Here is a 16,078-nt window from a genome sequence, read left to right as displayed (position 1 = left end):
TACAATTAGATTATCTTTATCAACATTATAATAATGTATACAGAGTAGAAAACCAATATTTATGTTTTCTTAACGCATAATATTTCAAAATAATTTAAAAAGAAGCAAAAAATGTCATTTCAAGAAGAGAACTAATGTCGCATTCAAAATTCTTGCAGCACATTCAATAAAATATTGGCCTTTCATCCTGATCCTTATTTGAACAAGTCCGTGTTCCTTTACAGTGCTGCAAGAAACTTCTGACCTGCACAAAAGAAAATAAACAAAATTGAATATTCAATTGTACTGTTTTGTACAATCATGCATCTTTCATATAGTTTTCATTATATTTGAAACTATCCTTGAGTTCGTCAGCGACTTCGACTTATCAAATCGCTTAAAACAAACTCCAGAATACAAGGAGATTCTCAAAGTGTGGCATAAGCGATGAAACTGGACAAGGAAAAACTATTGTGTACTCAAGTGTTCATTTTACTTGGGTAGTTTTAAGCCTTAAGTTGCTATTAAACTTCAGTAGGGTAATATGATTACAGCCAGTCTAATGCTGTCCTATTCAATTCCCTGTCAAGTATTTTGGCTCAACGTCAAAACTGAGGAGGTTTGGTACCACAGATGGAGTGCACACGAGATTAGCCAAATTCCTTCGAAAGTCATTTTCCCGCGATCCTCATACATTTTATATCATATACAACATTAAAAACATTGTTTGCCTTAGTTTAACCAACTGCCATAGACATTTACCATTCTTTTACCGATATCATTACAAATGTGCATCATTGCCCTACCTGACTGTTCACGGTCGAAAGTGTATACAGTACTAAGAAAATTCAGTTGTACTAATGGATAGTGATATTGTCTGAAACATCCATGTTGATGGCAATATCACTTCCCACAGACGGTTAATTTATTTATAATGATGATGCCCTCTATATTCACTTTTATTCTGATTACTAGTATTTCATTGAACAATATTAAGTGGGCATACTGTGTGTCAATGCCCCTGGCATTTTCACGCACATTAAAGAATACCACATGACTTTTATGTTAAATAACAAATAAGAATAACTCATTCCTCTCTGAAACGAAACATGTCTCCATAATTTCAGTTCCTATATGTATACCAGTGACAATGATGATTTATTCTACTAATCTCCTTTACATCTGTCTTATTGCTAATTTTATACATCTATCAGACTACTAAACATGTCAGGGTCGAAAGACGGTCTGTAAAAACTTGCTATGTTATAGTGTACGCGTTGAACTGAATATTTGAAAAAAAAATCAAGTTCAACTCATTTCCTTTTGTTGTATAATGTCTGTTTATTGTAATGTAAAACTTCAGGGGCTAAATATTTGCACTTGTTACTCGTTTCCTTATTCAATTGTTGATAACAGCTTAGAACTTAAATTGAGTTTATGGAAAGTAATATTTTTAGATCTGCTCAGAAGTATCTTATATTCAACTATTTGCGGACAAGAAAAGAAACTTGATATTGTCATATACTTAACGACAGCATTTTCTCGTGCTTGATGTTAAAATGAAATAAATGGAACGATCGTAAAAATAAAAAAAGGAGGCAAATAAACATTTGCACCAAAACGCCCCATAAACCCGTCATCCCTTGTTAATGCTGAAAAGCTCTTTTAACGAAGAACAAAAAAAACGATATGGAACTAAATACTGAATAAAAAACTTTGAAACCCCTGAGTAATAATAATAGGACGTGTGGATGAATAGATCAGGACAGCGGTTAACCTTAATATACATCCATCAAAAGCCTGATAATCACTCCAAGGCATTGATATCGGCACAGAGTGCTGGTAGATACCAGTCGAGGGCTTATAATAAGGACAACATGAAAGAGGCCATTTATTTATCATATTTTAGGAGCAAATAGAAATGTATGCTTATTTACACATGAAAAGTGTTATTTCAATGGTATATGGACATAGCGGCGTTCAAATTACATATAACATGCGTGTCATATATTTGCATGAAGTTACATTTAGCTCTAAATACCATGAAGCCAACCATCAACTATATATGTCATAAATATAATAATGAAGCACATTAGTAAAATTAACATTAAATGTTTTGCACTAAAATTGACAATTTGTATAATTCAGAATGTTTGATTATAAATTAATCGGACAAATACTATTATTCTCTTCCAACATTTCTTCATTAACCGTTTAATCACTTGTTATTTTGAAAATCTAGTTCTGAGAGCTATCCATTAAATGCTAAAATAAATAGACGGAAATAGGTTTATAACAAACGGGATGGGACTGGCACGAGAGATTATTTGGGGGTCGGAGATGGAAATTGTGGATTGATTGGTAAATTTATAGAATTGCACTAATAAGTTGGTAAGAGAATATTTCAGGTGAAAGGGTTTTTGAGACACGGAATAGTTCATAGACGAGGTTTATTTATAGCTTTTATCTACTTAATTTCACTTTAAATGTATAAATCAAAATTATACGGGTATACATTTCAGTACGTGTGTTCTTACCGGCTCTTCTCCTGGATGCTAAATATCAAAATATTTATATGCATGTATATACCACTAGTATGGTTTTGTTGATAATTGTTGATGTGCAAATTACATGAACAAATATGGTAACTCACAAGGAATAGCCGAACTTCATATAGACTTTTTTCCTTCCATTTCAAATAGAGTCGTTACATATGACTTGAATTATACTTTTCGACAGGAATATACATATATAGAAATAAAATATAGACGATGAAGATTTATCATGGTAATGTGAGATTATTTATAATTTGCAATTTGTTGCACACTTTACTGAAATTGAAAATTTGAATTATTTTGTCTTCTAGTTAACGTACCTGTCATGGATTCTGGTTTGATAAAGTCGGACATGGCAGTACTAACAAAGTTGTCTCCTGTAAACAGAGCAATAAAACACGTCGAAAATGTACCATTTCAATAGCAGACAAAAATAATAAAAGTGGTAGAAGTCATCATCAAAATTGATGTATCTTTAGTTTATGAAATTCTAGGCCAAATGTAAAAAAAATAATGTTGGTTTCCATTTGTTTTGTTTTGTTTTATTTTTTCCTTCTAAATGTCGAACTTTCCTTTCTATTTTTTTTTTTGTTTTTTGTTTGTTTGTTTGTTTGTTTTGTTTTGTTTTTTTTGTTTTTGTTTTGTTTTTTCTGTTTTAACATTAAATGCAATTAAACTATTCCTTTGGTCAGAAGCCTAACATCAAAGATTACGAATGTTTTTGTTTTTCTTCCTATACACACAAGGACATGCAACATTAATGTACTTACTCCCAGAATTGTCTGTATGGAACAGGTGACTTGAGGAAATGGGCTTTTCGTTCTTCTTATCACAATCTAGCATAGTTCGAACTTCTATATTTGACACCCTGAAAAAAATCTTGTTAGTTTTAATATACTTAGACCTAGTGCGACGAATTGTTCTAGCTAAACTGTTTCTGTTCAAGGAAATATCTGCTTGATCTCGCTTAGTACTTGTGTTTAACTAGTGAGTTCCTTGTGAAATGTAATTGAACTTAATAATTCTTGTAAGTGCTAAGGTGGTGTGACCGAATTCCCAACGCATATCACTTATGGTATACGTTGTTCGTCCGTTCGTCCATTGTACTATTATTCGAAAGCCCTTAAAGGGAATTTCATTATTTTCTTTCTCGGTATAATGTTAGTGTATGCCTTCATGGAAATAATCTCCCTTCCGTTTTTCATTCATGTTTTTTTTTTTCGGGTTGCTTATACTTTGTTTGTTTGTTTTTTTTTACTTGTTTTCTTTTTTGTTATCATATTTCTTTTTTTTTCTCGTTCGTTTGTTGTTTTATTGTGTTTTTGTGATACATGCCAAATCGAAAAAAAAGAAATGTCAAACTGCTGAAACAAAGATTGTTGCAAGTAGCTTAATGGTTTCTGGAAATTTGTAATTTCAATCTTTAAGAAAAAGGTTTTTTTCATATAATGCAAACAAAAACGCAGAGCTTGCAAATTTTGTTTAACATAATCGTGTACTAGTATACAAAAAGTAAGCAACTCACGTTCTTGAATCTAAAGGAGTAAAATCGGCCTTCATAACAGACGACCGCATCGCGTGTTCTGCAGGCAGATGAGCATGGTTTGCACGTGCCCGTATACTTTCGTTCGTGTTAACTATATGTGGATCGTTTGCTTTCAAGTCTTGTGTGTTCTTTGACACAAAGAAATGCAAGAATTGTGCTTCTCCTTTCTTTTCTGTCTTTCCGGCAGCTTGAATATGGCCATTATTTTTCTGGTCTCCTTGGAATTGCAGTTGGGCTTCAGTTGCAAAGTCAAATGGAGCGTAACCAACTGTAAAATGGGTTTGTTTCCCATCGTTTAGCCTGTCTTTACATGTACTCATCTGATTGCTTCGTCTACCTACTGCATAACGACCGGACATCAAATTACCACTAAAGTTGGTCTGTAAACGACATATAGGAGAAACTCGAGGTTATAATATGTACATAAGATAGGAATTTTTAATACGTTCTCGCTTGTATAAGAATTCATTTAGGTAAAATACTCATTAATTCTAGGCAGCTTCCATGTAATACATTTCGGAAAGTTTTTTTTTATTTTTATAAATTTTGTGTGGCATTAAGTATACTATACACTACGATGCATGAGTCCCATACCTTAGCTTCAGATTTCCTATCAGTGAGACCAGAATATGGTAGTGCATCGTTAGGAGTCAGATAATCGAAAATAACCCTCGGCCTTCGAACAGGTTCCATTGGTCTGTAACCTCTAGGTGGACCAACGTAATCAGAATGGGCAACTGAAATTAAGAAGAATGTTCCATGTAAGAAGGTATCATTTATTTGTTTATGCTTCACTTTCTTGTTTCTTTTGTTTTGTGTGTGTGTGAATCTCCATATACAACGCGGAAATATTGTCCTTTTTAGAACTCCAGATTTCATGACTGTCACTGTGAATGCACCTATAAGAATTCTTAGTCATGAAATTTAAAACTTTAAACAAGCTTTAAGGTATTCAAATGAAACTCACGTGACTTTTGTCTGTCAGAAGTGTGTTTCTGAAGGTCAAAACTCATAACGACATTATCTGTATCTCGTTTTTCCAAGTTCATCTCCATTGCCGTTTGTCCTTTGGAGTTCTGGCAAAAAAGTAGCATACATAAAACGTAACAACACAACATTTACCTTTATATGCATTCAAGACATAAATATATTAAGACATCTTCTTCATATTCACTTTTGTCTGGATCTTTTGTAGCAAAGATAAAACCTAACTATCACTAAACTGTATAACGCCTCATGAACTCGTGGATCGTTACGGTGCATCCATCTGCAACCTTGAAAACTTATTTGTGCAACGTGTCAAAGTTTTCCTTTCCCATTTCGTTTACCCTGGATTTAACTTTTTATGAGCAACTCGGTGGGTGTTTCCAGTAAAGCAGAAGACGCTTGCCCTACCGGTGCACCTGGCCCATGCTCCAAGTTTTTAGTGGAATGCCATCGCCAGTTTCTGTCGACCACTTCCTTTCCAATGATTTGTACATTTTCTTTAAAATTCAAGATACATACTAGCATTATGATATTTCTCATGTTACTTGTCCGTACACTACAAGTATTAAAGTTATACCGCATAATAAGAATATACCTTTGGTAGTTTAGCATACCACCCGTACGACCAAAACATAAAATTATAGAATGATATTTTTCTGGCTTCTGGTACCAGCTACACGTATTATGTATTTGGACGAGCCCGCTGAGCAATGATAGATAGAAATGATTACCTTCCATGGAATAGCTGGTGTGTAGCTAAAATCTGTTTTGTTTGATGTACCAGGTTCCTTCATATATGATGGATCTTGGTGGAAAAGCTGAATAATAGATACAAATAACTTGTGCTTATGCTTTCAAAGAAATTTTAAGCCGCAAAATATTTCCATTAAATAACATGAACTGCGAATTATTCTGAATTTCTAGTTCAGTTTTTAGCAAGGTCTTTCAAATATTCAGTTGAAAAAATGAAATTTGATTTTAATATCTTTAACATTTACCTTTTTATTTAGATATATATACTGGTACATTGAATATGTTTAAGTAGCAGTCTTAATGAAAATCAGACAGGTGATTCATGCACGTCAAAAAACCCACCGAATTCACTTGTATTTCTTATTAAGAATCAGTTACCGACCACATAACAAGTCTTGGTTTTTCATCATATTGATTGTACACGATATTATCACATTGCAAGAGTTATCGTTTTTCATTTGCTTTGATTTGGTTGATTTTAGTGCGAGATGAATGTATGGATTTCTCAAAAGTGTAGACTTGATTGCAGAAAAAGCTATTAATACGTTGAAATATAGCATCTGAAGACCGAAAAAAACATTGTTTATTCGTTGAGTTTTTTCTACACCATGAAGCACCTGTACCACAGGCCGAATTTTATATAGAATGGTACTTATAAAAAAAACTTACACTTCCAGCATCAGCTGTAATCATTTTGGCAGGTGGACCACGTGTTGTTACAGATCTGGAGATAAAGTCTTTGTCATATATGGTGTTGGATGTGTCAGGGTCAGTACCAAACTAGAAGAAAAATATACCTTTTCTGAAACAGTTCGATTATATATAGGAGCACAGACTTCCTCATTTACAAAAACCAGTATGATAAAAAAAAAATAAACAATTGGCTCTCAGGAGCCTGAATCGCTCACCTGGTTAAATTTTGTCCTTCAAGAGCAATAACTTTAACAAGATGTTGTCCAACAATTTAAGAAGACAGTAGTAGGACTTATCATAAGGATAACTTCAGCAATTGAACGTTTCTTTTGAGTAGTTTCAAAGATATTGGCTGAAAAATTGTAAAAAAAAACCGTCATTTTTCAAGGGCAATAACTCTTACAAAGAGTCGCCTGACAACATTGATCCCTAAAGACTTTTGAAGGCCTTGCCTTAAATAAGGGTCATTTCAGCAATTGAAAGAGTTTGGCTAAACCTAATTAACGGTTTTGGAGATATATGCGATAAACTACTATCTGACCCCTATATTCTATTTTTAGTAACAGCGGTCATGTTATTACGGATCAAAAATCCCCACATCAGATCTATGCAGGTTATTCAAAGGAACATCCAAGTTTAATTCCAATTGGTCAAGCAGTGTCAAAGGTAAAGATTTTGAAAGAAATAACATTAAAAATAGCCAAAAAAATGTCGAAAAAGGGAAATAACTCCAATATGGCTTAACAGATTAAAATGAAGATTTGACCGAAGATAGATCTCACCATGCTGAATACTTTTATTCCTGTCAGAATTTGGCTTTACCTAACGAATTTCGAGATATATGCGAAAAACTACTGTCTCACCCCTATCTTCTATGTTTAGTAACGGCGGTAATGTTTTTCAAAGGATCAAAAATCCCCACATCAGTTCTATGCAGGATACCCCAAAGAACATTTATACCAAGTTTGGTCAAGAAGTGACAGAGTAGAAGTCAAGTTTTGAAAACTTATGAACGACGACGACGGACGCCAAGTGATGGCAATAGCTCACACGACCTTCGGACCGGTGAGCTAAAAACTAATGTTTCACCTCTAAAACTTTACTACCTCTAGTGTAAGTAAAAAAAATCAACAACTAGAACATTCCTCGATATAGATGTGAACAAAGAACAAATAATTTGGTTCTAAAACGATGTCATTTCGTTTAAGCCTTACATTTGCTGCAGAAAATACAATCAGTACTTGAAAGGTATGCTAAAGGGATTACTATGTGAGGGGCTAGTTTATTATTATTTTGGAAATTCTTGAAAGGGGCACACAGTCGAGAAGTGATAAGCGCGAAAATAATTCTATTACAAAGCAACTGAAGTAAATCGACATTGTCATCATTTATTTAATTTTGGGTTTAACAATAGCTTTACCTCGAAATGAGCTGTTTCTTGGTATGTTCGTCCATCGCCAGCATCTGAAGACAATAATAGATAACAAAAAAAAACTTTTAGCAACACCTTCATTGATACAAGCTAAAAAGATACATATCAAATGGTACTTAACATATTTCAAAATGTCAAAAGCAGTGTGAAAAAAAGGCTTAATCCAGAGTTTGCTAACTTGGACACAGTTATGCTCCAACGGATTGCCGACTATAGCTATACTAGTCTCATATAAAAATGTACCTACTTGTGTCTTTTTGAATCGGTCTTAAATTGGTAATAAAAAAAAGTCTAGAATTGCTCTTTAGATAGTGTGTAACAACATGTTCTTTGAGGTTGACCCACCCTTAGTTAAGTTAGGAGTTGTATGATATGTTCACCTTTAAATACATTAGGAACTGTGACTTGTCTAGCATACTTCGTTAACTGGTTGCTAGATTCATCTTCATCGTCTTTTTCAGCTTGTTCTCCTCTCCTGAAATAAGAGTTGTTAAGTATTAAAAAACTAAAACTTGTCTTTTTGACAGTTGTAACTTAGATACGTAACAATCAAGAACACAATGAAGAAAACCAGAATTCCACATCTACGACAATCACGTATCTTCAATTGAGCTACAGACAAGAACAATCAAAAGATACCAAGCAATCATTTCGAAGAGCGAACAAAAACAATTATCGAAAGAAAACTTAAAAACGACACTTACTCGGCCTTTCGTGCTTTCCGTGCAGCAGCCTCTCCAGGTGGTAATGTCCGCGGTCCATAGTCGTCGTTTACTGTCGATTTCATCTTTCCAACTGAAATAGACGTAAAATTACATCGAAACTTTGTTTCCATATATTACTGGGGTCCTTTGATGCTTGTCAAATTGTCTAGCTGTTATGTGACATATTCTGACAGATAATTGTCTTTGTTAAATAATATAATTATACTTCGTAGCGATAATTGTTAAATGTCCAATGCAGAAATTCTTTTTTTTATCAAAGAAGTCATTCAATATAGATATGTTAACACATGCATGGTCCAATAAGTGTATTGATATAGTTGTACAATTATTGCATATTCTCAGTGCCTCGGATTTCAAACGTTATAAGTGCGAGAGACCCATACCTATATCATCATAATCTCCTGGTCTAAAAACATGAGATTCCTTTTCCATGTTTTTCATGTTAGATATGACGGAGCCTGGTTCACCAGGTAGCGGGTCCACTTTACTTGGCATTTCTTCACCCACGCCAAATGCTCTCTGAAACTCACTGAAAACTCTGAAATTTATAAGAGAAAACATTTATGTCAATTACAATAGCCTAGCTTCTTCTAAATGTTGCACTTTTATGAAGAGGCAAATATATGCACAACCTTGCGTTATTGAAACTTTTAGAAATTTAATTTCAGAACTAATTATTGTTTAATAAATCTGATACATCACATACCGGGTATAGTCGAAGTCTACATTAATTCCCTAACAAATATGAACAGAAATGAACTCAATCAGACACACATGTTATTATTCAATGTTTCCTACCCAGGTTTATCACTACCAAAAGCTATACTTGTAGATCTCTGTGGATGAACAAATTTAGCAGACAGTGGCAGTTTCATTATGGAAGTATTCAGTCTTGGATGTCCCGGTGGCATGGATCGCGTTCGTGCAAACTGAAAAAAAAAATAGACACAATGTCATAGTATGAGTCTAATACGACCAACCTTACCTTTACTAGCTTTACACCATTGTACGAGACTTGATGCTGGTTTCGGTCAGACTGATCAGAAACCTATTTTAATGTTTATTACACGTGATCTACGTCTTTCTAAAAAGTTTGTTCTTTAATTTGAATGCTTATTTTTAAAAAGGAAATAAGTTTAAAGTTACTGTACATATCTATATTTTCTCTGACACCCAAACTGTTTCATGATGTATCATGAACTTATTCATGCTTAAAGACCTTTAAACAATTCCTCAGACATCAACGATATTTTACGAATATACCCTATTACCCTTAGATGTTAAACTTTATAATGTCAATAAAAGACATGTACATTTCACCTTCTTGGCTGTTACAGGGAATGTGTACTTAAATGGTATTGCCCACCCAGCTTTTCCGGAAAAATAGTCTGTAAAGCTCATTCTTTCAAACAAAGTCCTGTGGGTTTATCGACTGCCCTTAATAGATTTATTGGTAAAAAATAAGATTTTCAAGTTATTGTCTATTCTTCGAACCTTGCTTTCCCAAACAGAGATATTCGACCCCTAATTGCATCCATACGTAAAAACTAAGTTATTTTCAGGTAAATTGCACTACATCGAATCTGGAATTGTAGTGACCGATTATTTCTAATGTTTATATTTTTATGGTATTTACCATTCTTTAATATGTTCCGAGCTAGCTTTCAGTAACTGCAAGCGTTCTCAGAGTGGATATCACGTGTGTATGTGGTTTATGTTGGGGTATTCCATGGAGAGAATTGGATGTATTATTGAATGAATTTTATGGTGTGTTTGTTCGTTGTTTCAGTTCATTTTTGACCTCTCATTAAAGGGGGGTGTTAATGCCTTATAAAACTAGTCTAACCCCATCGCAGATTTCAGTTTAGAGATGTTGACCATTAACATGTCTTTGTGTCGTTATATTACTTTTTAGATAGACTTTGAAGAATTGTATTTAGGTTATACTCAGGTGCATTTGTTACGTTTCACCATATCCGTTCTTTTTCTATTGTGGAGCTAGAGAGAATGATCATATTCTATTCAGTATATTCAGTAATCGTGGCCGCGTTTTAATCTGGTTAGGATGTACTTTACCTCCGGGACGTATGATGTTTTGTACTCGGATGTTTCCATTTTTCTAGATGCCATGTACCTCGGAGCCATATCCTGGAAAACAAAATCATTTGCTGTGTAAAGTGTGAGGTTAAGCTATTATGACACAGACGTACGCTTAAGTTTTGAATTTCCTTAATTAAAGAAGCAAAGTCATGACAGAATCGTGGCATTCAAACCTGTACCGGATATGGAACATTTCTGAAGGCATTACATAAACAATACAGACCAAACTTGCTTCCCTATCAGAACTAAAAAAGGGTACCGAGCTAAAACAAGGACAATGTCAGGATGAACATTAATGTTCTAAACAACTTTTTTTCTTATGATCCAGTTAATTAAGTGCGATTAGTTGACATTGCAGATTCAAGTAAAGACCGGAAAATGTCCTTATGTTTTTGGAAAGTGCAACTTGTATGTTAAATATTTCTTCTATCAGACGGTAAAGCGAATTTTATTAATCAATTGTCTGAAACATATTTATATATTTCCTATAATCCGATATTTAGTGCTTACTTACAGGCCAGTTGATAATTTTGCTATCAAGAATCATCTCGGGCTGAAAAAGACAAAAAAAAGGTGTATCATGGTATTTTTTTTCAGGCTTTTAAAAGTAAAATAGGAACCATTGCCATAGTACTCTACACAGAATAATTTATATGTAAGCATTTTTAAGGGCAGATTACTGCATGACGTAGCGGATGCCGACCCGAAAATTAAAATAAAAATCATACAAGATTTTTGTGTTGATGCAGCAGAAACTCCGGAACCAATGTGCAAATTAATTTAAGCTTTTTGATATTGAGTATAAGAAGTATGAACACCCATCCTTTCATTTCTTCAGATAAACGATAAAGAATGATCCAACATCTCAACTCGGGCGCCCCTGGATCCGCTCCTGCATCAGACCAGTCTTCGTTCTCACCTTATACTCAAATGTTTGCTTGGATTGAATATACATGTATCATCAACAAACTAAACCATGTTATCACAAAGCAAAACTAGATAAGCAATCTGTTTATATGGTTTATATGTGTATTTTAAACTTGCATAACACCAAACATAGATTTAGGCTCTCATACATGCTTATCTTTTTCAAGAATAATTTCTAAAGGTTAGTTTTTAAGTACATACTTTGCTTCGTGGCTTCTTTGTAAAGTCTGCCTTAGTTGTACTGTCTCTGTATGTTTGTTTAGGAACATCTTTTCCGCTATCATTGCCGATGTCAAAATGATGTGAAAGCTGAAATACCCATTGCAGCTATGAACGTCGTGATTAAAATGAAGACTCACATTTACGCTGTACAATGGTTGTCCTTTCCTTCAACGAGGGAGGTGAACTTTTATTTATTTATTTGCAATCGTTTGAAAAGGTCATATGAATCCTCAAGAAGTTGTTTGCTATTTGGATTACTTTTTGTTTTCATTTTACTATATTGTACTATTGTCTTTAGCTGGTTTAGCTGTATGATTTCATACGGGTTTGAATAGAGTTTCATTTTTTTTATTCATTGCCTACGTACTTATTGTCAGTTGATATTCGATTGCAATACACCTTAAAATTATTCTGCATGCTTACCTGTTCCTTGGTTTCGGGGAAAGAACTTGGGTCCAAAGACTGTCCCTATTGTAAAATAAAATAGTGATAGATTTATGGGTTTAGGATTAGGATAATACACAACAAAGATGTTTCTTCTTATCACTTATCAAATTATGACTTTAAAGAATTGATGTAAGGTTTTTAAGTTGGAATGAATAGAAATTGAGGCAAGTGTCTTTTTAATTCCATGAAGGTGAGGTGTCAGGAATAGTTTCGTTTACTTTTGAGTTGAAAATTTACAATCGAAATAAGTGAAACTGTTCGATTTACTTACTACCCACAACCAAGTATTGCAAACATAATTTCTGGTTAATCCGAGTCGGATCCCCGAGGCGTTGACCCCCCTTTTGGATCCGCGAGTCGAGGTGTTGAACCCCCTTTTGTTGAAAAGTTTTGTGGATTTTGTTGAAATTAGGGCAGAATCAGCAAATGGTACCCTAGTACCATCCCCGTTTATAAAATTCCGAATTCACTTTGGAATTTAAACGTTCAGAGTGTTAATTTCCTTACTGGTGTGTATATTGTTACTATAGAAATATGAATGTTAAAGCACTCAAAACCCCTCAGTCAAAGTGTTGAGCTTTAAGCAACTGCACCGTATTAGAAACAACCACCAAGTGAGAATGAAAATTAAATGGTCTTTACTCATATTACCCACACTTTAATAGCCTTCATTGAAAATGAAAATTTACAAGAACAAACATATTTACTTTAAAATGTAATAATGACAATATATATATATACCAAATTAGTAAAAGATATAATATAGAAAAGTTACTTTATAATTCTTTAACCAAAGCTCTTTTCATTGTATTGTATGTCATTATTACTTTTCAAATTTAACCGATTACCAGAAGCAAATATGTGAATTTCACAAAAACTACTTTATTTGGAGCGGTGCATCCCAAATGTTCTCTCCTGTATCCATACTTTGTATAAAATACTAGTATGTCCGTATTTTCCAGTCTAATTAAAATAAGATCTTGCGTTTTTTGTTTTTGTTTTTGTATTTTTTTCTATCCGACAAAACAAATAAAAATTGGAGGTACTAATTTTAATTAGACTGTTCATTTTCTAATTACCTGATCATTTTCATCAGCATACTTCCACTGTTGGAATAATATTATTTTATAAATATATAACTACAAAACTGTTGAATTTCGGACTAAAAAGTCATTACAACAACTGGATTAAGCGATGGTAAGAAAAAAAACACAGAAAACTTAAATTAAAACTGTGACTGGAGTCCCTGATTGATACCCTGCTTGGAACTTGTAATATCTTTTATTAGAAAACCTTGAAAACCTTGTATTACGTACATCTTCATTTAATGCCCAACAGTTGTGGTTTTATAACTTGGTACATGGACAGGGAAATAGACGGGTGGACATTGTGATTCCTATATATTAATAAAACCTTGTTTGTGGTGACTCTAGATTCCACCATATATTTGAAACATGGATCTGGTGTATCGGTAGAGTATTGGCAAACTCTCTGCTGTTATATTAAAATATTTATTGGCGATGAACCGTGAAACAACATTTAGATCTCCATGGATAGACATGATCAAAGGTATTTTGGATAAATGTGGACTATCGTATCTTTTGATGTACCAAAACACTACCGCTAACATTAAGAGTGTGATAAAACTTAGAAAAGAAGACCAATTTAAGCAGACATGGTGACCAGAATCAACGAATCACCAAAGACAATTAATTATTGCCTATTTAAAGATTCACTTAAGTTCGAGGACTATTTTGATATACTATCAAACAAGGATATACTAACAATGGTAAAATTCAGAACAATTGTTCATAAACTCCCAATCGAAAACGGTAGATGGAATAATAGGTACCAGTATCGTATTGCATATCCCTGAGCGGGTGTACGTCAAAACATGGATGCCATAAAAATATAGTGCATTTTCTTTATGCCTCTCTACAAACTAATGTTTTGTCAAAAGACATGAACAGTGACTTAAAAAATAGAGCAAACATCACACTGTAAGATGAAGAACTTTTTTAAAAGAAAATCTAACATAATATCATAAAAATGTTCCACTGAAAAGGTTGGTTTGGTGAGTGCAAAACGAAAGTGAAAGTAGGGAAAATGGCTATTTATAGTTCAAGACTACTTTTCTGTCCAATCTTCGTGGACTCACCCTATTTTCTTTGCGGGAAATTATTTTTTCACATGTCCTTAGAAATGCTACATAAGTGAAAGTTTTATTGAATCAATTTACATATTTTTTAAAAAATCCTAAAAATATGCACTTCACTATAGAAGTCTATGGGAAAATTAATACGATACTGAGACCAATATACCAAGAGAACTTCGACTGTCTTCTTTATGTAGAAACGATATAGGAGACGAATACCACAATATAATGGAACGTCTTGCTTTTCAAACAGACAGAAATAAATATATTGATAGAACATTTACCAGAAATCATAATTCTATTAAGTTTAGTGCGATAATGAACCAAACAAAACACTCAAAACTTCGAAAATTGTGTCAGTATATAAGGATAGTAAATGACAAACTGGATTCTGTCTAATAATTCCAAATTTCCTCTTAATTTCTTTGTTTAATAAGAGATATTCGTTCCTCAACAACCTTACCAATGTATTGTTTATATGTTTAAAATATGCTATGTTTTCTGCATACCTATGGGATACATGGTTTTTTTTTTTTTCAGAATAAAAAAATGATATATTAGCGTCAGTCATTTAATGATTTCCACATGTCGTATGCGATTTTAGAGAGAAAAAACTAAATAATATCATCATGGTTGATATGGACACACTATATTTCAGTCAACAACGACCAGTGAAGAAAACATACGGTACCAACTCAAAAATGGACATTTACATAAAAAGATGCTAAATTCTCGAAAAGCTGAAAAATGTTTCTTATTGAAATCCATTGACTGTTCGAATGGTCTATCTGGAGTAGCAGAGAAAATAATACTACAGACAGACGCGTGCGTACAAAAAGACAGCTTCTTATAAAAGACTTGAGATGGGGGTACTTTTTAAATTAAAAAAAAAATGCTTGACCCTTGACTAATATGAACAAAGTCGATCATTTCTCTGAATCTGACCAGTTTTTTTTTAAGTTGAAGCGTTGTGATGATATGTTTTGTACAAATATTGAATTGCATTTGATCTTTAGAAAATAATCAGTTCTTCGTATTTTCTTACCGGGAAATCTGTCTCATAACTAGTTCCAAATACACTTTTAGATAATCCTTTTGGTGTAAAATTATATTCTCCATCCTTAAGCACACAACTTTTAGACAAATTCCTACGAATTGCTTCAACTCTCAAATTTCTGTCAGGTCCGTACAACTTACTCTTCCTAGTTTCATCACTATCCATTTTTTTCAAATTTTCAGAAAAACAAAATTACGATACAAGTTTGTAATATTAAGCCAACTATATCACTTCATATTTAGTTAATTAGGATTATGTTTTGTACTGGTATTTAATTTTCACCTGTTACATAGTTAATAATTTAATAAGCTACACAAATTATGATCCAATGTGGACGTATTAGGCCTATTGTCTTGAGTTACTATGGAGATGACCCCGTTTGTAACCCGATAAATGCAATTAGTATGTTATAAACAACCGAATTATTAATTTAAAGAACACTGCCAATAACTTCTTTTTTTTTTGTAGGCGCGCTGCAAATCCCGAGTGGGTTTTCTCTC

At 33.4% G+C, this 16,078-nt stretch overlaps 1 protein-coding gene and 1 long non-coding RNA gene across 5 annotated transcripts; one reads left to right on the top strand and one right to left on the bottom strand.

Moving 5' to 3' along the window:
* Positions 1 to 15,954, bottom strand: LOC148624894 (uncharacterized). Of its 4 annotated transcripts, XM_088567988.1 has the most exons (20): positions 15,567 to 15,954; positions 13,446 to 13,472; positions 12,343 to 12,387; positions 11,899 to 12,006; positions 11,285 to 11,323; positions 10,747 to 10,818; positions 9,469 to 9,599; positions 9,054 to 9,208; positions 8,650 to 8,740; positions 8,326 to 8,420; positions 7,934 to 7,977; positions 6,490 to 6,600; positions 5,799 to 5,885; positions 5,048 to 5,156; positions 4,675 to 4,817; positions 4,060 to 4,460; positions 3,305 to 3,402; positions 2,855 to 2,911; positions 2,517 to 2,534; positions 1 to 244 (listed from the first exon to the last, which is right to left on the bottom strand). In XM_088567988.1, exons 1-20 carry the CDS (start codon positions 15,741 to 15,743, stop codon positions 219 to 221), a joined length of 2,034 nt encoding a protein of 677 aa, XP_088424114.1. In that variant the 5' UTR covers positions 15,744 to 15,954; the 3' UTR covers positions 1 to 218. The 4 variants fall into 4 exon arrangements, with proteins under 4 accessions (XP_088424114.1, XP_088424116.1, XP_088424115.1 ...); XM_088567990.1 differs by lacking the exon at positions 13,446 to 13,472 and having other exon boundaries at positions 15,567 to 15,953; XM_088567989.1 differs by lacking the exon at positions 2,517 to 2,534 and having other exon boundaries at positions 15,567 to 15,951.
* Positions 11,819 to 13,935, top strand: LOC148624895 (uncharacterized). The gene is made up of 2 exons (XR_015919798.1): positions 11,819 to 11,878; positions 13,800 to 13,935. It is a non-coding gene; the product is annotated as an uncharacterized LOC148624895 (long non-coding RNA).
* Positions 15,955 to 16,078: the final 124 nt, after the last annotated feature.

Source organism: Perna viridis, chromosome 2, assembly GCF_037379345.1.
Source record: "Perna viridis isolate PV_CMFRI_1.1 ecotype Kerala chromosome 2, ASM3737934v1, whole genome shotgun sequence".
NCBI classification, from domain to species: domain Eukaryota; kingdom Metazoa; phylum Mollusca; class Bivalvia; order Mytilida; family Mytilidae; genus Perna; species Perna viridis.
Note: the sequence above shows the minus strand (reverse complement) of the source record. Positions and strands in the feature narration are given on the sequence as shown.